This window comes from Protopterus annectens, chromosome 3.part1 (assembly GCF_019279795.1).
Source record: "Protopterus annectens isolate FY-2018-M chromosome 3.part1, PAN1.0, whole genome shotgun sequence".
NCBI classification, from domain to species: Eukaryota; Metazoa; Chordata; order Ceratodontiformes; family Protopteridae; genus Protopterus; species Protopterus annectens.
In genome coordinates, this window is record NC_056732.1 from 1,658,731,240 (window position 1) to 1,658,755,917 (window position 24,678).

Below are 24,678 nucleotides of genomic sequence, written 5' to 3' on the forward strand. Positions count from 1 at the left end.
CCGCTGCCACTTACCATTCTAAGTAAAAAACTTAATTATGCATGCACTAATAATTTGCCATCAGCCAGTCAAATGAGCCTGGCAGCAGTACATTTTGGTAACCGATTGTAACAGACTGAAAGTAATGTCAGTGGCTTGCATTACGTTTGTATGGATTAACAGATTATTGCAGTCAAGATATGAAGAGTTCATTGTGAGGAAGTCAAGTTACTCCATAAAGTAAATGACTTTTGCACTGAAACACATTGCCCTTTCATGTTCATAGGTTGCTACTAGGCTATCGGCCCTAGGGCCTATACAAGCCTAGCCATAACAATTCCCTGGATATTTCTTCCCACAATATTTAATTCCCTGGACCTCTGTCTAGCAGGATGACTGACATGATTCCTGGGTGAATTTCCTATCTTCCATCCAATCATCAAGGTTCCTTTCGAAAAGGGCCAAGGAGGCGCTCTGCTTGACATGTATGGGCAGTCTAGTCCAGAGTATGGGGAGTCTCTGGGTCAGGAACCTATCCCTCCAGCATGTTTTGTTCATTGTGATGGCAAGGTTTAGATCCCTGGAGCATGTAACTCTGAGGGATTGGGATTTCTTTAAGTGGAGCATGTCCAACAGCTCAGGGTTTGACATGGCCTTGTATGTTAAGCAGAGATCGCCTCTGAGTAGACGATATGCCACATAGTATAGCTGGAGTTTTTTTAGACAGTCAGCATATGGCATTTGCTTTAGGCCTGTGATTCTTTTAGTGAGGTATTTCTGTGGCCTTTCCAGCTGTTGCAGATGTCTTGTGAGGTACATACCAAACGGGGCATTATACTCTATAATGGGTCTAATGAGGGATGAGTACAGTGGGATAATGACCTCCTTTTTCCTGGATGAAAAGCCCTTAGTGATGAGGTGTGCCACATAGAAGGATTTCCTGACTGTTATAGTGATGTGGTTATCAAAGGTGACACCACTGTCCACCTGTGTCCCTAAGTCTCTCATCACACTTTCAATGTTTAGTGTACTGCCACCTATGTGGTAATTCATGGATACATGATTTTTCCAAAGGGGATAACTATACATTTCTTGGCATTAAGCTTGAGCCCATGGCTCTGGCACCAAGCATCTGTTTCTGTAAGGCCCTTTTGTAGAATATCCACATCATTTGGGGATTCAGTAATGGCTCCCAGTTTGCAGTCATCTGCGAACTTTGTTAGCCAGAGTCCCTTAGTGTTGGCCTGTACTTCAGAGAAGTAGATGCCAAACAAGAGTGGTCCCATGACTGAACCCTGAGTTACTCCACTTGTCACTTCTCTGGAGCTGGATTTGGAGTCGGCTACTTTTACAGTTTGGGTTCTGTCAGCCAGTTGGCAACCCATCGAATGAAGTAGGGATTTTGCCCAACTTAGTACATTTATCAATGATTTCAGAGTGGGGGATCGTGTCGATGGCCTTGGCGAGGTCCAGATAGGCTGTGTGGACTGCATTACCCTTGTCCACAGCTCTGGAGACTGATTTGAAGAAGTCAATCAGGTTCAGGAGACAAGATCGGCCCTTCGCAAACCCAAACTGTGTGTGGTCCAGTGTTTGAAGGTTGCCAATGTCTTTGTTTATAAGTTTCATGATTATGCGTTCCATGCCCTTGCATATCAGGCTTGTCAGACTGATGGGACAATAGTTCCTTTGATCCAAGGTGGATCCCCCCTTGTGGAGTGGGATAACTGTAGCTATGTGCCACTCAGTGGGCACAAAGCCTGAGGTGAGGCTATGATTAAACATGACACTTAGGTGAGGTGCCAGTTCATTTTGTAGTTCATGTAGTACACAGCCTGGGATGTCATCTGGTCCTATGGATGCTGTATTCTTAGCTTTGGAGAGTGAAGTTTCTACCCGTGTGGCCGTGATTACCGGAATTTGGAAATTATTGGTATTGAGATGGGCCCTTTAGGGGGTAATAGGGGTGAAGTTGGCACTAAATTGATCTGCCAAGATATGGGCAATATCACTGGAATCAGTATATTTAATGCCATTCTGTTGTAGCTCAGAGCAGATCTGTGCATTGTCATTTAGATTCTTGACATAACTATAGAATGCCTTGTGGTTGTCTTTTCAATCTTTGGCAATTTTATTTTCGTAACTAGTTTTTGAGGATTTTATGAGGGATCTCAGCTTCTTACTGAGGCTGGTGAGGGAGTTTTTTGCATCCTGGGATTTTCCTCTTTTCTGCAACAGTTTCTTCCTTCTGTTGTATAGTTTGTTTATAGCAGGGGACCACCAGATTGGCTTCCTTTTTTTTTGGAGGAGAGCATCTTGGTTCTATTTGGGATGGCACGATTCATGCACGAGTGGATGTGCTCGTACAGTGCCTTAGTGTAGGATTCTGCAGTCATGCTTTCAGATCTCATCTGTATGGGTGTTATGAAGTTTGTCACTTCTGACTTTAGTAGCATGAAGTTGGCTTTGGAGAAGTTTTTTAAGGAGGTTTCCTTACTGGGTGATGGGGGTGGGATGTGGCTGTTAAGGGTGATTTGCTTATGGTCAGACCTGACCAATGAGGGGGTGAACACTGGTGTGGAGCATCTATTTCCCATGTTGGTAATGACCAGGTCTAGGATATTGAAGCCCCTGTTGGAACAATGGATTAGTTGATCCAGGGCATTGGAATTTATGAATTCCAAGAACCGTTGGGAAAAGGAGTTGGTACCTGAGTAACTTTCCCAGTTAATGGCAGGGTAGTTGAAATCATCCAGTATTAGGGTGTTTGGTTGTATCTTAATATTTTCCAGTATGTTTAGAAAGGTGTAGTGAGAATCTTGGGGCATGGTGGGGGATCTGTAGCAAACTACAATTTGGATTGCAGTCTTACCTAGTGTTAGTTGCACCTGGAGAATTTTAGATGCATTGTGGTGGGCAACTAGCCTTGAGGTGTGAATATCCTTGGTGAATATGGACACTCCTACACCTTTATTGTTTTGGTCTTGGTTTTGTGGCCAAAAAAGTGTGGTAAGAGTTGTAGCCTGGTATTGCAGGGGTGCTCTCTGGTGCCTTGAACCAGGTCACAGTTACTGCACAGATATCAATGTTCTCCATTTTTAGGAGTGCCTCGAGAGAGTGCATTTTGAGCTTTAGACTTGAGTAGCATTACCTTCAGATTTTTCATGCTTGTATCTGTTATGGTAGTGGTTTTCTCCTATGAACCTTGCCTAAAAAAGCCACTATAGGGGTGGCAAGAGCTTTAGCCAGTAACCTGAATCCCAGGGGTAATAGGTGCAGACCATCTCTGGCAAAGCATTGTGGTTTGTCAATCATGTCTTCCCAGGCAGACAGATACTGGATCCCCTTTGAATGACACCAGAAGCTTAGCCAATTGTTGAAGTCAATACTTTTGTCCCTATACTGTGGTATCATTCTGGGCGAAGTCAGAATGCTACTCAGGGCTAGGGTCATACCTGCCTGGGACACGTGATCCAAGAGCTCTTCCATGTCTCTTTTCATGTAGTCCAGGGAGGTATGTCTCAAGTCATTCATTCCAGCATGGACAATGACAGAGTCGTATTTGTACTTGTTGTGGAGTGACTTGAGTGCATGCGTTCTGTGGCAGATCCTGGCACCCGACAGGTAGCTGACTGTAATTTTCTCCTTGTTCAGCCTGGTGAGTGGAACATCAGTGTGCCTGACTATAGAGTAACCTATGTCTAAAGTGCTGAGCACATTATCTTGCCTTAGGGGCTGTTGTTGGGTGGCACACTGGTGCTATGAGCTATGTGTCACTTTGGTTGTGACTGGTGTTTGTTTGCGTTTCAGCTTCAGAGGTCCTGGTTGCTTGGGAAGGTTAATGTTAAGGGCCTCTGCATATGTGGGTTTAGTGTTGCTATGTGGGTTTAGTGTAGCTATGTGTGGGTGTTGATGGTGTGAGTTTTGAAGGGCTATGAGTTGCTTGAGGTGTAGTGCAGGTGCTAACCTTCTCCTCTTGACTGTCTAGCGCAATCTTGGCCGGAGAGAGCTTTGCTTCCAGTTTGGCTATGTAAGTGCATCTCTCACAGGTTATAGTGTTGGGTGGTAGAAGGAGAGGGTTGTCTGTGTACATAGGTTCATAGGTTGATACTAGGCTATCTGCCCTAGGGCATTTATAAGCCTAGCCAGAGTATGTTTGGCTTTCACCACCCTTTTAGATTAGTTGACTGTGCCTCTGTATAGTAGGTCACAGAAGGTAGCCCTTTTAAGGTTTGTTTACTGTACCTCTGTCAAGCAGCGACACAGAAGAGATCCCAGGGGTAAACTTACGATCTCCCATCCATTCGTCAAGATTTCTCTTGAAGAGGGTCAGTGAGAGGCTCTGCCTGACATGGATTGGGATTTTGTTCCAGAGTGAGGGGAGCCTCTGGGATATGAATCTGACCCTCCTGCATGTCCTATTTATTTCTGTGCTGAGGGTTAGGTCCCTGGAGCGTGTAGCTCTAAGGGATTCAGATTTCCTGAGGTGAAGCATGTCCATTAATTCTGGGTTGGAAATGGCTTTATACGTCAGACACAGATCGCCTCTGAGTAGGCGGTACGCAACTGAGTAGAGCTGGAGTTTCTTTAACCGAACTGCATAGGGCATCTGTTTGAGCCCCTTGATCCTCTTGGTGAGATACGTTTGGGGTCTTTCCAGTTGCTGAAGGTGTCGGGTAAGGTACATCCCAAATGGGGCATTGTACTCAATTATGGGCCTTTTAAGTGATGAGTAGAGGGGCACAATGACCTCTCTTAATCTAGATGTGAACCCTTTCATGATAAGGTGGGCTATATAGGTCTTTCTAACCACTTTGGCAACGTGATTGTCAAAGGCGAGATTGCTATCTACTTGGGTCCCCAAGTCCCTAATTACTTCTTCCGTACTTAATGGATTACCACCTATGTGGCAATTTGTGGGCACTTTGTTCTTTCCAAAGGGGATGACTATGCATTTTTTGGCATTTAGCTTTAGGCCATGGCTCTGGCACCAGTAATCCGTCTCTGTGAGACCCTTTTGGAGGATGCTTGTGTCAGTCGGAGAGTCGATTATAGCACCCAGTTTGCAGTCATCTGCGAACTTGGTCAGCCATAGTCCACCCGTGTTAGCCTGTACCACGGAGAACTTTATACCGAACAAGAGAGGTACCAGGACTGAGCCTTGTGGGACACCACTTGTAACTGGTTTAGAGTCTGACATGGCACCTGCTATTCTGACCATGTGGGTTCTATCCCTGAGCCAGTTTGCAACCCATCTTGTGACATAGGGGTTGATATTTAAGCTGGTGAGCTTATTTTATGATGCCAGAGTGGAGTGTTGTGTCAAAGGCCTTTGCAAGATCCAGGTAGGCTGTGTGGACTACCTTTCCTTCATCTATGGCTTTGGTAACTGTTTCAAAGAAGCCAACCAGGTTCAAGAGGCAAGCTCAGCCCTTAACGAAGCCGAATTGGGTAGGATCCAGTGTCTGGAGGTTCCCAATGTCTTTGTTTATGATTTCCATGATGATATGCTCCATAGCTTTGCAGACCAGGCTAGTCAGGCTTATAGGGCGATAGTTTCCGGGGTCTTTTGTGGCACCACCTTTGTGGAGTGGGACCACTGTTGCTGTACACCATTCCTTGGGAACATATCCTGTAGTAAAGCTGAGATTGAACAGTGACTTTATATGAGGATTTAGTTCTTTTTGGAACTCATGTAAGACGCAGCCCGGGACACCGTCTGGTCCCACTGATGCTGTGTTTTTAGCTTTGAAGAGGGCAGCTCTCACCTGTGCATCTGTCATCTCAGGAAGGCTACACTCTGTTGGGATAGACATTTGCTCCTTTGGGGGGGAAGGTGGGGGGGGGGTTGCACTGAACCTTTCTGTCAGGATGTTGGCAATGTCTGTGGGTTCAGTGAATTTTTTGTCATTTTGCACTAACTCAGAACATATCTGGGAGTTGCCTCCCAGGTTTCTGACATAACTAAAGAAGGCCTTGTGATTATCTTTAGTGCCTTGTGCAATTTTTCTTTCAAAGCTGGCCTTAGAAGATTTTATGAAGGATCGTAGTTTCTTGCTAGTACTGATCAGTGACGCCTTCCCTTTTTGGGATTTTGCTCTGTCTTGTAGTAGCTTTCTCCTTCTGTTGTATAGCTTATTTATAGCCAGGGTCCACCAGACAGGTCTCCTGCCTTTGGAGGAGCGAGTCTTGGTTTTATTTGGGATAGCATGCTCCATGCATTCCTGTAGGTGTCCACAGAATGCTTTTGTAAAGGATTCTGCATTTTGGACCATATTGTCCACTGGCCCGGGGGCTTTGAAGGATTCCACCTCAGTTTTGAGAAGTGTGAAGTTTGCTTTTGAGAAGTTCTTCACCATGGTTTCCTTGGCTAGGGGTGGGGATGGAATATGGATGTCCAGTGAGATTTGTTTATGGTCTGATCTTACCAATGAGGGGTATACCTCTGGTGTGGAACATAGAGATCCCATGTTGGTGATGACCAGATCCAGTATCTTTTCCCCTCTTGTGGGAGTGGTGACCAGTTGTTCCATAGCATTTGAGTTTATAAATTCTAGGAACTGTTGGGCGAGGGTCTTTGGGCTTGAGTAGTTTTCCCAATCAATGTTTGGGTAGTTGAAGTCACCCAATATAATAGTGTTTGGAGAGACCTTCATATTCTCCAGTGTTCTCACGAAAGCCGAGTGAGGGTCCTGTGTTTGGTAGGGTGGTCTGTAGCAGGCTACAAACTGAAAGGCAGTTTTGCCCACTGTTAGTTGCACATGGATGGTCTCCGAAGCTTCGTGCAGTGCCACTAGCCTGGAGGTGTGGGTATCTTTGATAAATATGGATACTCCCCCTCCTTTTGTGGTTCGGTCCGAGTTTTGGGGCCGGAAAGCATGGTATGAAGTATAGCCTGGTAGTGCTGGGGTGCTCTCGGGAGCCTTGAACCAGGTTTCTGTTACTGCACAGATATCGATATTCTCCATACTGAGGAGATTCTTGAGTGTGTGCATCTTGAGGTTTAGACTTCTGGTGTTGAGCAGCATTACCCTTAGTTTTTTTTTCTTTCTGTTGTCTATGGGGGTGGGTTTGTCTTTTGAGCCTTGCCTAAAAAAGGCACTATGGGGGAGACAAGAGCCTTAGCCAGTATTTGAAAACCCAGGGGTGACAGGTGCAAGCTGTCCCTAGCGAAGCAACGTGGCTTGTTGAGCATCTCATCCCAGGCTGGCAGACACTGGATCCCCTTTGAATGACACCAATACTTCAGCCAATTGTTAAAATTGATCATTTTGTCTTTATACTGTGGCATCATTGTTGGTGAGGGTAAGATGCTACTCAAGGTCAGCGTCATACCAGCCTGGGCTACATGATCAAAGAGCTCCTGTATGTCCTTTTTCATGTAGCCCAGGGAGGTACGTCTCAGGTCATTCACACCAGCATGGACAATGACGGAGTCATGCTTGTACTTGCTTTGGAGTGACCCAAGTGCTTTTGTTATGTGGCGGATCCTGGCACCCAACAGGCAGCTTACAGTGACCTTCTCCTTGTTCAGCCTGGTGAGTGGGACGTGTGTGTGTCTGACAATAGAGTCACCTTTTACAAGTGTATTAGGTGTATTGTTTAGCCTTAAGGGCTGTGACTGTGTGGCACACTGACTTTGTGAGCTATTTGCTACGTGGATATTGTTTCGTGGTAGGTGTTACTTGGATGTCTGCTTTGGAGGTCTCTGCTGCTTAGGCAGATTTTTATTTAGAGTCTCCGAGTATGTTTTTGTGTGTTTATGTGTTTGGTTTGCTGATGCGATAGGTCTATGTGAGACTGGATTTGTGGTGTGTGTGTGGTTACCTTCTCCTCCTGACAGGTTGTGCCAGTACTGGGTTGAGAGAGCTTAGCCTCCAGTTTGGCTATATAGTTGCATCTCTCACATATATTTGAGCTTGTTGGGAGGAGGAGAGGGTGGTCTGTATACATAAGGCAGTTGTAACATTGCCTCAAGATTCACAGATTCACCAGCTGGACTGGAGAGTAAACTCGAAACTGACCTTTGGACATGTCTGAATAATATAGGGAACTACTTATTGACTGATCAGAAAGAACCAATAGGGAGCAAGTGCTTTGAAGGAGTATAAGAGGATGTAGTGCTTTAGCTTGTGTTTACCTATGAGATTACTTATACGAGCAAGTGCAGGGCTTTAGAATGAGAATAGAGTGCTTAATTTGAGATTTAGAGCAGTTCTAAGGGAAAAAGTGAAGAGTAGACTTTGTGGAGCCAGGAATAGTTTAAGCTTGTTTATGCGGCGCTGCCTGATGCTGCTCTGTGTGCAAGACCACGCTAAAAGAGGGTTGCAGGGTTTTAAGAGATAGAGATCAAGGAGTTTAGAATTGAACCAAAATGGCCAATAAACATACAGCTTCTAGGCAGTAACCACTCCTACAGGGACAGGCAGGCTGTTCAGTGTTAACCACTGCCACTGGTGAACACAGAGACTTCCCTTTAGTCCAAGCAAGCACTGGCCTCCAAGAAACTTACAAACCGTTCAGAACAGCAAATCTGTAACTGAACTTTCTTAAAATTTCAGAAAGTGGGAAAAAAGCAAGATTTTTTTTTTCTTTTTTGTTTTAGTTTAAAGGTAGCAGAGATACACAAGTAGCAAAAAAATCACAACAGTGCAATAAGTGACCCCACACTTGAATGCTAGGCCAAAGTCAGGTAAAATGCAGTTTTAAGAGAAAAAAAAACGATTTTAAATTAAGTGCAACACAGGAAATGCAGTAAACAGGCTCTAGATGTGTTCTAAATACTGTTTCTAATACAGATATAAACTTTAGCAAGCTGGAAAATGCTGAAAAGTAGGCGGCAAAGCAGTGATTCTTAACAAAAAAGCAGAAGAAAATACTTAAAATCTCAAAAGTGGCTCCTTTCTCCTCTCAGCGTTTTCTCCCCTTGGTAGCTGCTTCAGCAACAACTAGCAAGCCTGGAAAGACGCCAAAACCACGAGGCAGCAGGGTTTTCAGAGATAGAGATCAAGGAGTTTAGAATTGACCCAAAATGGCCAATAAAACTACAGCTTCTAGGCAGTAACCACTCCTACAGGGACAGGCAGGCTGTTCAGTGTTAACCACTGCCACAGTTGCCGCATTGCCCCAGTATGTCCAGATTCATCAGGTGGACAGGAGAAATCACCGGAAGCTGACTCTTGGACATACCTGTTTAGGTGCTTTTTTGTAAAGTATAAAAGTTGTTTTCCCTTAACTTTGCAAGGTACTTTGCAATTATAGGTTGCTTAGTGCCTATGATTAATTTATCCTTATTGACAAGGTGTGTTCCAATGATCTGATACATGTGGACACATACTTGCACAGTAGTGTCAATGAGTGCAGTGTATATGTTTTGCGTACATGACTTGTACCTACATTGTACACATCACAAAGAACTGACAGTGATCCACATAACAATAGCAACATTTCATACAATAGTCTTGAGATTAACAGACAGGAATGCATGGATGGCACTCCACTGGTTAACATCTGTGACATCAACCATCATATAACTGCTTAATACACCTTAATGTGACATACATGCATCATTATTCACATCACAACAATTTATGTGAATTAAGTGATGCATGAGTTATTGCTGCAGTGAGTTGTGAGTTGTGATCAACACACTGCTGTTTTATCTGTCTGTCTGTTACACCACATTGTCTATTCACTCAAACATATGTCATGTAAAGTGCAGCTATATTCTGTCTGAGACTTGTAATGAAGCTTCTCCTGTGGTGTCAGCAGTTACTACAGTGTTCCCTAGATTGTGGACTTAGGAAGGTATTCAAATACAATAACAATTAAAAAGTAAGCACACAGGTGTGTTTATGAGACTATAGTGACAGGCAGACTGACTTATCAAACACATCTGTTGTGAAAACGTCCATGCAGAGAAACATTTACACAATAAGAGGGTCACTTCAACAATTTTAGACTGAACATCTCCTTTGCAGGCAATGATGATGTCATTCCTTTGCATGTGCACTGCATACCTCTCAAATGTACAGTTTTTCACAGAATGTCCAGATGTCGTCTGTTGTATTTGGTCTCTTCTTTCTAAATGTTTGGTTTTCTGACAAATCATTGCTGTGTTATTGAAGATTGAAATAAAAAAATAATGACAGACATTTGATTTTCCGATTTCATTCTCCTTTTGGAAAATTCAAATTCATGTTATTCTATCAACTTTCTAAGTTGTAAGAGCAAGATTTAGTTATTTATTTGTTTGTTTTTTTGACATTTGTTGACTGGGATAGTCTGATTGGGTTGAAGCACTTTTTCAGCAGAGCCTCAGGGAGAAAAGCTCCAAAGTTGAATTATATAAGATTGCATGTTACAGTATATGTATAATACAATGTGATTATCTACAAATACATTTACAAAAAGACATATACAATTATAGTTAAAACAGGTAGTCATAAAAGTGACACATACTTCAGGGATAGTAGACAGTGCACAGATCAGCTAGTTAGTAGTAGTATTCTAGGGGGGTGTTAGTAGGAGTGGTTAATGAGACTGTACAGCAGAGGTAGAATAGATAAAAGATGTTAGGTTCATAGTTAGTACAGCAGAAGTCCAGGACTGATAAATGATGAAGGCAGTAGAGAGTTAGGAGGTTGTTATTATGGAAAGTTGGCAGGTTGGAGAAAGATGTCGTGGAGTAAGAGGAAGGAAATGGAAGATTGTTATAGTAAAAAGTGGTTAGGTTGGGGAAGATGTTGAGGAGTAGAAGAAAGGAAATGGGTATCGGGAAAAAGAAGTGGAAATAAGGGAGCGGGGTAATAGATAGGGTTAGGACTGGATTGGGGAGGTAAGTTACAGGGACTTGTCCAGGTGTGGTTTAGGTAATGTTTGGGGGATTCCTTAAATTTGTATGTTTGGGGTGTGCTTCTTAGGGTGAAGGGAAGCTTGTTCCAAAGGACGGTGGGTAAGTAACTGTATAGACTCTGTCCTGCAGAGAGTTTTGGTTTGTAGATTTGCAATAGACATTGATCAGAGCTCCTAAGGGTGTGGGAAGGGTTATAAAGTGAGACAAGTGAGGAAATACTTGGACAGGATGAGGATTTATTGATGATGGAGTGGATGATGAGTATTTGGGTAAATTTGAGGTGGTTTGGGAACTCTAGTCAGTTGAGTGACCAAACGGCCTGACAGTGGTGAGATTTGGATGGCAAATTCCCAGCAAATCTAGTGACTTTGTTATAAGTAGCTTTGAGTTTGGAGAGTAGAGAAGACTGAAGATTAGTAAAGATTTGTGAACTGTAGAAGAGGTTGGGAAGGAGGTAAGCATTGGCAAGTGTTATTCTAGAGTCAGAGGTGAGGTATATTTTGTTTCTGTAAAGCAGGCCAAGCTTTTGATGGATTTTCTTAATACAGTGATGAATGTGTATGTCAAATTTCAGTTGATCATCTAAGATTATTCCAAGGAACTTTGTATAGTTTTCAAGAGAGATAATGGTGTTGTTAAGTGAAGAAATGTTAAATGAGGATATCAGGTGGTAGAGGGGTTTTGGGAGGAAGAGTAGGAGTTTTGTTTTTTTAAGGTTAACTATGAGCTGTTTTTTGTAAGCTGGGTTTCTGTGAGATTAAATGATGTTTGTGTGAGGGTGCACAGTTCAGTTGGGTTGTCTGCTGTGGATATCATTATGGAGTCATCAGCGTACTGTATGAGGGATGACTGGGGGCAGGATTTATGGAGTTCATTGTGAAGATGTTAAAAAGGAGGGGTCCAAGATCGGAGCCTTGTGGGACTCCAGTTTGGATGGGTAGAAAAGGGGAGAGAGACCAGAGAGCCATTTGACAAATTGCTGCCATTCAGAAAAGTAGCTGTTAAACCAGGATAAAGTTGCAAAGGAAAGGTTGAGTTGGGAGAGCTTAGAGAGAAGAATAGGGTGGGAGACAGTGTCAAAGACTTTGGACAGATCAAAGAATAAGCAGGAGATGAGTTTATTGTTATCTCTGACTAGGGAAATGGTATTGGAGAAGGAGATGACAGCAGTGGAGGTGCTGTGATATGGGCGGAAGCCATGTTGGGGTGATCATGTTACCTTGAATGAAGTGGGCCAAAATTTGTTTATGTTCACAGTGTTCAAGCATTTTGGAGAGGGGAGAAAGTATGGCAATTGGTCGAAAGTTTGAAAGCTCTGTGGAATTACCACCTTTGTGCATGGGTATAGTATAGAATTTTTTCCACAGGGAAGGAATAGTTGATTCAGAGATAGAGCAATTAATTAGGATGGAAACTCGGTATGCTAATGATGTAGCAGCAATTTTTAGGAAGAGTGTTGGCAGGTTGTCACCCAATGGGGAGCATGGTTTGTGTTTAAGGAGGAGTTTTTTTAATGTAGCTGATGGGAATGGGCCTAAGAGAGAAGGGGGAATGTTCTTGATGGGGAGTTGTGGGTGGTGAGGGATGGGATAGGTTAGAGGTCTGCATAAGTTTGATTATAGTGTCAATAAAATAAGAACTGAAGATGGATGCAGTTGTATTTGTCTTTTATATATATATATATATATATATATATATATATATATATACACACATATGTATGTGTATTTTATTTAGTTTATATGATATGTTCATGTTCATTTAAGTGATGTGATCAGCTGTGTGTATAAAATGGGGGTGTGTCTGTGTCTTGTTAGATCGGATGAAGGGATGGGATTGTGTCTATCATGAAAGTGCTTATCTTTTTTGCTGCATTAAAACATTTTTTGGAGCTTTATGCGAAGACTTTGCTTTATATATTCTTTTGCAGTGTTTCCAGTGTGTATTGGGTTGTGCTGTATATTTCTGGTTTTTACACACTGGTTCATTCCTGGCTTGTGGTTCATTTCTGGTTCTTATACACAATTTGTATCTTGCATTTTATTTGTGCAAGAAATGGAGTTTTTCTCCCTTGGCCTATACTGAAAATGGGTCCTGTGCTCAGTCAGACTTTCCTGGTACAAAAAAGATAAACAAACGCTAACAAAACTAAGATTCTTCTATTCACTCCCTCAAAATCCACTTCCACTGATAAAAACTCACTCCAAATTACCAACCTTAACAACTCCATTATCGACGTAGTTCCCTCTGCCAAACTCCTGGGGGTCACCATCGACGAGCACTTAGAATTCAATACCCACATCCAACTTAACATCAATAAAATCCACATAAAACTCAGCCTACTGTACAGAAACAACCACTTCCTCTCTCCCTCTACTAGACATACTTTGGCCACTACCTACCTTCCTCGCCTCTCTTTTGTATGGTGCTCCTCTGATTACTAATTTATCTTTCACCCTCACCTCCAAACTGGAAGTATGCTACAATAAAATCTCCAGATTCGCTACTAAGGCAAAATCCTTCTCTCATCACTGCACCTCCCTTCACTCTTTAAATTGGCTTGAACTTCCTCCAAATTGTCACAGCCCACAAATTATTATTTCAACCTACTAGCTGACCTGCACTATCTAATATTCTACAACCATATACCACCCTCAGACCCCTTAGATCTACTCACCAAAACCTTATAACCATCCAAAAACCCAAGTGCCCAGCTAGTCAGCTTCTACTCTCCTTTTTCCTAGCTAAAAAATGGAATGCCCTGCCCTCCACACTGAAGACATGTGATAACCTAAACACCTTCAAAACACAACTTCATTCTTACCTGTTTCATCACAGAAAATGTAACTGTACTCTTCATCCCATCCCTCCCAAGCTCTCCTCCTCCTTCTCTCCTGGCTAACCTTCACACCTTTCTAACTTCTCTCATAGACCTAGATTATAAATGTAACTAAATAGTAACAGCCAGCCATTATGCTCTATGCCTCCCATTCTCATGGACAATTCATTAATATTTTTGTTGTTTTTAGTGAATGATACCTGTTTGGCTGCAATACTACCTGTTGTTTGTAATACTACCTATTGATTGTAATGCAAATATTTTGCTTTGTAATTCATTATGTAATGTAACTTTGTATTGTGGGGCTTTTCTCCCTGGGCCTCCACTGAAAATGGGCTCTCGAGCCCAGTGGACCTCCCCAGTCATCAAACTGGAATAAATAAATAAATAATAAATAAATAAAATTGTTTTGTTCACAATATAGTGGTAACAGCCAAGAACACCTTATTCAACAGATATTGACATGAGTCATGTTGTATGGCGATAAAAAGTGACATAGGACCTGGGTTATGATAGTCTATGCTTTTAGGATTGCAGCTGATGTTCCTCTAGTAATAGCTGTACTTCCTTATGAGCATGGCCAGTATAATGATGTATTTGGTTGAACAATGTTTAGCACTAAGCTCCATAAGTAATCAATGAGGGAGAATGGTTATTTTCACTTGTCATTTTATCACAAAAATGCTGAAAAGTTGCCTCTGGCAGCATGAATCTGCTGTTGGTCTCACAACAGTCATAGTAGCTGATGAGTGAATGATACTAATATTGTTATAAGTCAGTTTATACTTGTATGCAAATTCTATCAATTTCCACAGATCACTTAATATCTGATCTTGCTTCGCATCTGTCTGTGTGCTATATTGTGGTTGTGATCCAGGTATTACAATGTTTTTCACAATGCTAAATTCAGTCGACATGTTTATTTACAACATGATAGTATAATGCCTTCAGAGGAGTACTTTGTTATACTGTATTACATACACACAGACATGCAAATATTTTAAGAATGGGCAATAATGCCCTTCTAGTCTGATAACCCACAGACACACAGACACACAGACACACCCACACGCACCCACACACACACACACACACACACACACACACACACACACACACACACACACACACACACACACACACACACACACACACACACACACACACACACACACAATTACTACAGCCACAGTAGCAAAAGAAAACCAACTAGTTGCTAAAGAAAACCAAACATCTTGATTTTGTGGTTTCACAGAAAGCCTCACTTCCATGAAGAGACTCAACACTGTCAGGGTTTGTAAATGGAAATGATTAGCTTGCCCTTTGCTTTTGTATAATTTTGACTAGATGTGATAAGTAAATGATCATATAAAGTAATATATAAACGTGTGCAAAAATGTTCATTATATCATCAGTCATCTCAGAGGGACTTGGTTAGACTATTTACATTGTCATTAAAAATACTAGTACTTTAATCTCAGCACTTAATTCACTTCATGGTATTTACAAAACAAGCTTTCACTGTATTTTATTGGAAATTATCTAGATGTTATTGCATGTTATTCTACACTGATATCAACACTATTATTTTATGTTGTTGAACAACTCAAGATGTAAGAGTGCATTAAGATTACTTCACTTTTTCTTCATTTCCTGACCCCAGCCTATACTCATTCTCCTTTTTCCTCCCCTTCCCAGCTCTTTTTCATATTCCATTGCTAGTCTAGGACACCTATACTGGTAGCTACTCTACTTCACTGACTTCCTTATACCTTTCTCCCACCTGTCCCTTAGCTCCTTTATTCCTTCTCCCCTGCTTACCTCTGTTATTCTCCCTCATTTCCCTTTGCTTTCTTACTCTTTAACAGTTACAGTCCTGACCTCTCTGGTCTCCACTGATTATTTTTCTTGAACTCTGAGGAGCCAAGGTTTTGCCCATTTCTTTTGCCTTGCTGTGCTCATGCTCACTCCACACCTCTACCCTACCCCCATTCCCACCCACCCCTGGATCACTTTCCTTTATAGCTAACTTTGTTTCCACACCCATCCAACATTTCCATATATATTACCATTATCCAATCTTACTCCACTCTTTCTCTCTTTGCCCCTCCATCCTTCTATGATTATTTGTCACTTCTCACTCGCTTTCTCTACTTATTTCTCCCTGCCTCAGTACTTTACCTTTCATTTTTCTCCATTCACTTATATACTTCCTCTCTCTTCCTATTCTTTATTCCTTATCATGCTTACCCTTTACCTCTTGAACTTTCTTATTTCCATCCTATCCTACCTTACATCTTACCATACTCAACTCAATCTGCACCCCAACTCACCAATTATCTCTTTTTTATCTGACACTTTTACCTCTTACTCCTCTCCCATTTTACCGACCCTCTTCTCCTGCAGCAATCAATCCCTTCTCAAAATTAAACTCCTCACAAAAAAACCTCTATATTATAAATTTAAACTGAAATTAGTTATCCACATCTCATGTCTTTAGTCCTCCTCCACCTCTGGAACATTCTTCTACTCTCTGGAGACATTCATCCTAACTCAGGCCCTTACAGCATCTCCTCTACCATTTATAACATTACTCCAACTCTCCAGCAACTACCAAACCTTAATTTCAAAACAAATCTCCTTTTACTCCATTGATATTAATAACATACTTAACAAAATAGCTGAATTTCATTTTTGGCTATCTCTGCACTCCCCGACATTATTTATATCAATGAAACCTGGCTAAAACCACACAACATAGACAAGGAGTTTCTCCCCACAGGCAATAATATCTTACGACATGACAGAATGCACAAAAAAAGAAGAGTTGTTGCAATTATGTATTCTGACCTTTACACCTATCTCCCCTAACCATCCCTCACTCCATTTATCACCCAGCAGAACTTATCCTTGCTAACGGAAAGCTAAATAACCACAAGACAATAACTATAGCTGCCATCTATATTCCACCTGCAGACAAAATACTCCTACTTGAACAGATCCTTCACTGGATGGCTGACACTATTCCTAATGAAACTATTATATTAGAATATGTCAATATTGACTGGCTCACCATATGCTCTGACCTCCCTTCCACCTGCATTAATCTTTATGGATTTTCCCAGCTAATCTCCTCTCCCACGTTTCATCATACATCTACAAATGCCAGTTCTACTGTAGACTGGATCCTAGTCTCCCACCCCAACCTTTATCATAACCCTGAATCCCTGCCAGATGCAATCAGTGACCACTCAGCAGTCCATGTCCATAGATTCTCTCCCCATATTACTAGACCACACAAATTAAAAGAGTGCTGTAAATTAACAAACTTTAACCCTGCTATTTTCAATAATTATCTCTGCTATTAACTGGTCCTTTCTCTCTAATATCCCTCTAGACAAACAGTCTTAACTCCCTTGCCCCTCCCAGAACAGTCAGAGTTAAATCACATTGCTCTCCCTGGCTCACCAAGACAACCTGACTACACATTCAAAATAGAGATTCTGTATGGAAACTCTGGCAAAAAACAAAATGCCCTATTCACTACCAAAAATATAGGGAACTCTGTAACCTAGCCAAAAATCATATTAATATTGACAAAAGAAAATTCTTTCAGGTTCCTCTAACCACTCAAACTTCTTCTTCTTCTTTCGGCTTTTCCTGATTAGGGGTCACCACAGCAGATCACCTGTCTGCTCATGATTGGCAGTTGAGTTTTACAGTGTTGAGTTGCCAGCCTGGTGCCCATCCTTCCACAGAAGGCACACACATGCATGCCTAGGGCCAATTTAGACTGTCCAATCCACCTACAGCATGTCTTTGGGATGAAACCAGAGTACCTAGAGGAAACCTGTGTGACCACAAGGAGGACATGCGGACTCTGCACAGAAGGCACCCCAGCTGAGAATCGAACCAGAGAACCTCTTGCTGTGAGGTGGCAACACTAACCACTGCACCACCGTGGCTGCCCCTTCTAACCACTCAAACTAAAAACCCTAAAAATGTTGACATTCTGTTAACCATATTCTCCACCCTGGCAAGCCCTCACCACCCAATCCTTGCTATAATAACACACCACAAGAAGCTTCTTCTATTCTTAATACTTACTTTATTGATATAAGTAAACTCATATCTCCTCCTAACACTACCAACCCCGCACTTCCCAGCATACACCAACAACAAAACTCTCCATTCTCACTGAGTCCCATCCTCACTACCTATATTAAAACCTTCTTCACAAACTGAAACCATGTTCTGTATCTGCAGAAAACATACCTTCACATTTTCTTAAGTTAGCAGCTGACTCCATTGCCTACCCTATATCTTTATCAACTATTATATCTGTGAATCCTTTGTCCCATCTCTCTGGAAAAAAAATCTATACTATTCCAATCCACAAGGGAGGCAACTCAGTAGAACTCTCTAATTACCATCCAGTCACCATTTTGCCAATACTCTCCAAACTTCTTAAAATGCATTATCCCTACTCAGCATGGTTTTCACCCTCACAATAGTACCACTACTGCTCTTATCTCCTTTACTAACTTTATGTCCCTTGTTAGAGACAATAATAAACTTGTTTCCTGCCTCTTCTTAGACCTCTCCAAAGCCTTCAGAGTTGTCTCCCCCTCTATCCTCCTCTCTAAACTATCTCAACTAAAACCTTTCCTCTTCCACTATCTCCTGGTTTACTGGCTACCTTACTAACAGGCAACAATCAGTTAAATGGTTCACAGCCCTATTCCCCCTTTCTCCCAGTAAAAATGGGTGTCCCTCAAGGTTCTATTTTGTGTCCTCTTCTTTTTAACATATGTATTAACCAACTTAATATTTCCTGTCCTCAGTCTTCCCTTATACAGTATGCAGATGACTATGCCATCATTACCACAGCCGGCAATCTCTCTGATCTGCTTTCCCTCTCTCAAACCTCCTTTAACTTTATTGAGACTTGGATTTATAACAACCAGCTCATTATTATCCTCAAAAGACTAAACTCCTTCTATTTCTACCTAAAACTCGACATGATTTAAAATCCTCTTTCACCATCACTTCTCTCAACAGCACCATTATTTCACCTGAACCCCACATTAAGCTGCTTGGTGTAATCATTAATGACCAACTTAAGTTTACCTACCATGTAGAGTACTATATAAAGAAAACCCACTAAAAACTTGGCCTACTTTACAGAAATAAAATTTTTCTCACCCCTAACTCTAGAATCTCACTTGGCTAAGCCTTTTTGCTTCCCAATCTCCTTTATTGCTCCCAAGTCTTAACTAACTTACAGTCCTCTCTTCTATCTAAATTAGAAATTACATATAACAAAGTTGCCAGATTTGCTGCTAACTTGCCACCTAAAACTCATCATAGCCTTGCTCTCCAAAATCTTAACTGGTTAGAATTTCCTAATCAACTCAGCTACTCTCAACTTCTTATAATCCACACTATCCTTAAGAATTCCTCTTCTTGCCCCAGTCTATCTTCTCTTGTCTCTCTTTATAATGTACCTCACCCCCTTAGAAGTGTTGACCATTGTCTTTTACAAATTCCCAAGCCAAAAAAATCTTATGGACAAAACCTTTACTGCTACCTCCCCGCTCTTTCATGGAATAAGCTTCCTTTTGGCTCTTAGAAATATCACTCAATCCCAAGTTTTTAAAGCGGGTCTCTGACAATACTTGCTTAGCTCTAGCAAATTTCAGTGTAACCACCTCATCTTAATATTCCCTCCTTCCCCAATCTAACCTTTTCCCCTTTTTCTACTTGTCTTACCTCCTCCCTCACTTTTCTTTCCACTTCCTTCCCTACTTATGTCCAATCTCTTCATAACTTTCTTTGTTTTATTAAACATTTTCTACCTCTCTCTTCCTACTCTTGCCTAATCATCTTTTTCTTATTCTTCCTTTTCCTGATTAACCTCTCTGTCTCTCTTTTCTAAGCCAGACTCTCTATTAATTAATTCTTAACTCTCCTGCTTGTTCACCCTGCTCTGTTCTAATTCTCCATTACAGCTTCATCTTATTTAATTTTCTTCATTACTAATATCTCTTCTCTATCCATAATTGGCTTCCATACTTCTTCTGAAGTAAATTCTATATCACTGATACTAAGTACTAACTTCTGTATTTAGAATATCTTCCCTTGCACCACCTATACTTGGAAACACCTTTGTTTTATGCTTGACTACTTGTCAAATGGAGCACTATTTTACTTTGATTTTGCTAATGTTAAACTTGCACTATTTGTTACTCAGATACCTACCTACTGTATTACGTATTGTTTAATTGCTGTTTTATGTTAACTCTTGAGAGTTTCTCCCTGGGCCTCTGCTAAAAAAGGGCTTATGCCCAGTCGGACATACCCGGTAAACAAATGTCAAATAAATAAAAATAAATAAAATAAGTATTGCCAGGGGCAATTTGACGGGTTAGGACCTGAAAATGTTCTTTGGACCGGTTCACTCACTTAGCCAACAACTAAGCAAAGGAACTTACAAACAAAGAATAAATAAATTAATTAATGAAAAAGCAAACAGATAAAATGTATGCCATTGTCAAGTGGTTCATAAGTTTTGCATTTCTTTACAGACCAACAAACTATACTTGTGCACTCACCCGTTCTGTTTTCTCTTTCTGGTTTTGTTCCTGTAATGAATGCCTTGAGAAATGAGTATGCAGTGTGTGTTCTTTTGTCCTTGACTGCCTCCTTGTCATTTCTGAACTGATATTCTATAGCATAAAAAAAATGTAGTATAGTCAGGAAAAGCTAGGTGAGACACTCACACAAATATTTATTAAATTAGTCATAATCTGGAAAATGTTTATTAAATTAGTAAGAATTTCTGTATTGCCAACAGCCAATATGTATGTATATAGCTCCATAAACATAAGACAATGGCACTGATATTGACAGTTGGCACACATATCAGTCCACAAGAAGCTTAACTCTGCATGCTCATAAATTGTAAAAAAATAATGTGCTAGCAATGTCTTACACAAGCCATCAAAGAAGCATTAATCATATTGCTCTTTGTATGTTCTGTAACATGTTGCATTGCTCTTTGTATGCTCTATAACATGTTATATTGCTCTTTGTATGTTCTGTAACATGCTGTATTGCTCTATGTATGTTCTGTAATATGTTGTATTGCTCTTTGTATGTTCTGTAACATGTTCTATTGCTCTTTGTATGTTCTGTAACATGTATTGTTCTATGTATGTTCTGTAACATGTTGTATCGTTCTTTGTATGTTCTGTAACATGTTGTATTGCTCTTTGTATGCTCTGTAACATGTTGCTCATTTCATGTACTTCAGTGCCAGAGCAAGGACTTAAAGAGAAAGAGGATGCCCCAGACACCGCACCACGTTGTAAGGGCACTGATCAGTTTATAAGATGTCATTAAGTGAACCCAGCTGTAAGTGTTTATAGGCAGCAGGGGGGGGGGGGTCACACTGGCTGACAAGGGTGATAAACTGCCTTGCTACACCTCTTATGCAACTAATACGGCTGGTGCCAACTATCAGGTATCTTAAGGACCATATTCACATGGAATTTTACTGTGACAGGACAAATTACACCTATATGATAAGATGGGTATATTACAGTCTAAATGTTAATGTCAGAACTACCATGCTAAGTACATGTACTTGACTTTCTGTACATTACTTAGTAAATTTCCAGGTGGCAAAAACTGTTAATCATGTCTGTGTTTATGATAATGCATTAGGTGCAGGGTTCGTATCTAGCCAAGATGACATCTGTGCCAATTTAGAGATCCTTAGTGTCAATATTTTACTTGTATGAGGCCACAAATTGAGAAACCATCACAGTGATTATAGATCAGAGTGTGTGTGTATGTACCTCTATGTAGCATTTCTAGATGTAAGCACATGCATATAAATAGTGAGCACGTGCAGGCAGTAGTGCCATTTTGAGAGAACAGCCAGAGTGTTAGCATGTATGAGTGCAGTAGTCAGTCTGTATATAAGTTTAAGTTTAAGTTACAAAGCCTCATTCCTGATATGTTTGTATGTAATAAAGCTGCTTGTACTGAACCTATGAATGTTCGTCTGTTTTATCCTGACCAGACGAGCGACGTGGTGTCAGAACCAGGATTATGACAGCAACTTTTTCAAGAGGTGCAGACTTTAAGGTGAAGGCAGATCAAACAGGATGAGCGAAACGGCGCTCAGACAAACAAAAAAAGCAAGAAAAGAACTTAAGTTAACAAAAGACTCCACAAATGATTTATTTGGTACAGAAAATGAAGCAGTGCATTTGCAAGGCACAAAACGCATTATTAATCAAATGTGAAAGCGCTCGTGATTGAATTTGTTCCTGTTTTGTCTGTTTTTTGAAATAAACTAATTTCATCATTTGGCTCGGCGAGGAATATCTATATCAGTTGCAAACCCGTATTTATTGAGACTTTCCATTTGGGTGCATACAAAACTTTGATTTGCAGCACAACAGTGTTGGCGGTTTGTGCTTCAACTACAGGGCTTGGCGGGTCCTCTTCCGGTTTTGTTACTGGCACATCTTTTTTTCGTTGTTTATTAATCAAATGTGTAGCACGATAGTTATAATTGATCAAACGAAGGGCACAAAACATATTAATTAAATGAAATGTTTGAAACCACAACATTTGATAAAACTAGAAGGGATATTCATATGGGGCTCAGAATTACCTTTGGTTTGCATAACAAGCATGTTTAAAGTAAAACGGGCACAAGAAAAGTATAAAGAGTATGATAAGAGATTAAAAGGGCTAATTAAGCTTAAAGAGCAAGGTAACTGCATGTTTTTTAGTAAAAGACTGTGTTTGGGCACAAACTACTGTTTCACATTAACCAAAGCCATTCAAAGCATAACTAGTGTTGTTCAAAGTATCTCAGAGTGTGCAAAGTGTTTGCAGAGTGTGTGCTTTATTACAGTGCAATTATTTAATTATTTCAAAGAGTTTGCTCTGTGCAAAATACAGTTATATTGCAATGTCCAGTCAAAGTACAGTCATTTTGAAAAGTTTCTTGTGCTGTGTGCATTTATTCACAGAGTGCTGCCATTTCAAAGTGTTTCTTACACTGTGCAGTTATTTCTCAATGTACAGCCATTTTGAAGAGTTTCTATGCTGTGTACAGTTTATTTGCAAAGTGCATTCATCTCAAAGTGTTTCTTACTCTGAGCTTTTTCTGCCGTGTACAGTTTATTCACAAAGTGCATTTATTTTGAAGAATTTCTTACATTGATAAGGAGTGATTTCACAAAATGCAGTGATTTCAGAGTGTTCTTGTGCTATGGAGACTTATTTGGCAAAGTGCAGTGATTTCAAATAGTTTGTTGTGCTATTGGGCATAATTACAAGTACTGGCATAACATTCTGGCATATTTATGTGCATTTTTGTACATAATTCCAAGCACCTTCCCTACTGTGTGCTGAGATGGCAGAGGCATTTTGCATGCCATGTCCTCTTGTGTTTGATCATAATACCAGAGAATTGGAGAGTATTTGAACAGGGATACAATATTTTCATGCAAACAGCTTTTTTGACAAAGATGCATGTACAAGGGCATTCATTTTGCTTAACTTAGCTGGGTCAGAGGACAGTGAAACAGAGCGTTCATTTGTGTATGTACCAGAAGTATATGCAGGAAAGGGGAAAACTGCCATACTTGGTATAGACTAAATCAAGGGAGGACCCTGAGTGCTTAAAATGTAAATTTAGAGAAATGTGCAACCCCCAGACAAATGTTACATTACAGAGGCACTTATTTTATACAAGAGACCAAAAGCCAGGTGAAGCTTTTGCAGCTTATATCACTGACTTGAGAAATAAGGACAAAATGTGCAGATTTGGTGACTTGAGAGATGAGTTAGTAAAGGACAGGCTTGTGTGTGGTGTTAATAATGCTGCAGTGAGAAATATTTTGCTTTGTGACAGTGATTTAACATTAAGAAAAGCCATAGAGATATGTCAACTCCATGAGCTCACAGAAAGGCACACAAGTATGCTTGCAAGTGATAAGACCATGGTTTCAGCAGCCTCTAGAGCAAACATCAATAGCATGCAACAAGTGGCAAGCAAAAACAGGCCTAAGCACATGGCAGCTGCAATCCCTGCAGGGTTTCTTGGGAGGAGCCGTAGCATTCTAGCAAGTTCTTAGACTAGCTCAGTAAATATGGTATGGTCAGTGCAGTATAAGGGTGAGTAAGCAAAACCCAAGTCAAGTCTTATTGTTAACTGTCATAATTGTGGAGACAGTCATGAGTCTAAAAGAGAGAAGTGCTTATCATTTGGTTAGAAATGCCACAAGTGTAAAAATGGAACCATTTTCAAAAGTTTTGTAAATCAAGCAAGCCTCATTGAGTTATTACGAAAGGTCACTCAAAAAAGCAAGTTGATCATGTAGAAAGCTGCAACCCTACTTTCTATATAGATGGTATATCAGTGGTCAGTGAAAAGGTTAATGCAGTAGATTTGTTGGCAAAGAATTAAGTATTTTGTGCTGTCCTGATCAATAGCGAACCCATGGAGCTCAAAGTAGACACTGGTTCAAAGTGTAATGTAAAGTCAGCAGAAACATTTGCTAAAGTGAGAGATGGTGAGCAACTTAATTTGGCCAATTGTGTGAAGCTTGTTGCTTAGGTAGTTAAAGAGATTCAAACCGAAGGGTCAGTAGTGCTTTCATGCTGTTTGGCTGGGAACAGTTACAGCTTGCAATTTTATGTAGTCAGAAGACCTGTGCAGTCATTATTAGGTCTCAGAGGCAGTCTAAGAATGAAACTGCTTTCTTTTGCCACTCATCATGTAAGCACATGTCCCAGTTCCAGCTTTACTGTCACTATTTTCTCAGAGTATGCTGATGTTTTCAATGACAAGTTAGGCAAACTTCCAGTTGTGTACTCCATGAAAGTAGAGCCAGAGGTCAGTCCAGTGGTCAGACCAGCAAGAAGAGCTGCAATAGCTATGCAGGACAAAGTCAAGCTCCAGTTAGACAAAATGGTG

At 40.8% G+C, this 24,678-nt stretch overlaps 1 protein-coding gene across 3 annotated transcripts in view; it reads right to left on the bottom strand.

Annotated features, from left to right (window-relative positions):
• LOC122798604 (ubiquitin carboxyl-terminal hydrolase 47-like) overlaps positions 1-24,678 on the bottom strand; it is a 766,891-nt gene that overhangs the window by 169,908 nt on the left and 572,305 nt on the right. For all 3 annotated transcript variants that reach the window (XM_044067681.1, XM_044067680.1, XM_044067682.1), the window contains one exon: positions 20,288-20,401. In XM_044067681.1, the coding sequence (XP_043923616.1) occupies positions 20,288-20,401 (114 nt within the window). The remainder of the gene's footprint in view (positions 1-20,287; positions 20,402-24,678) is intronic.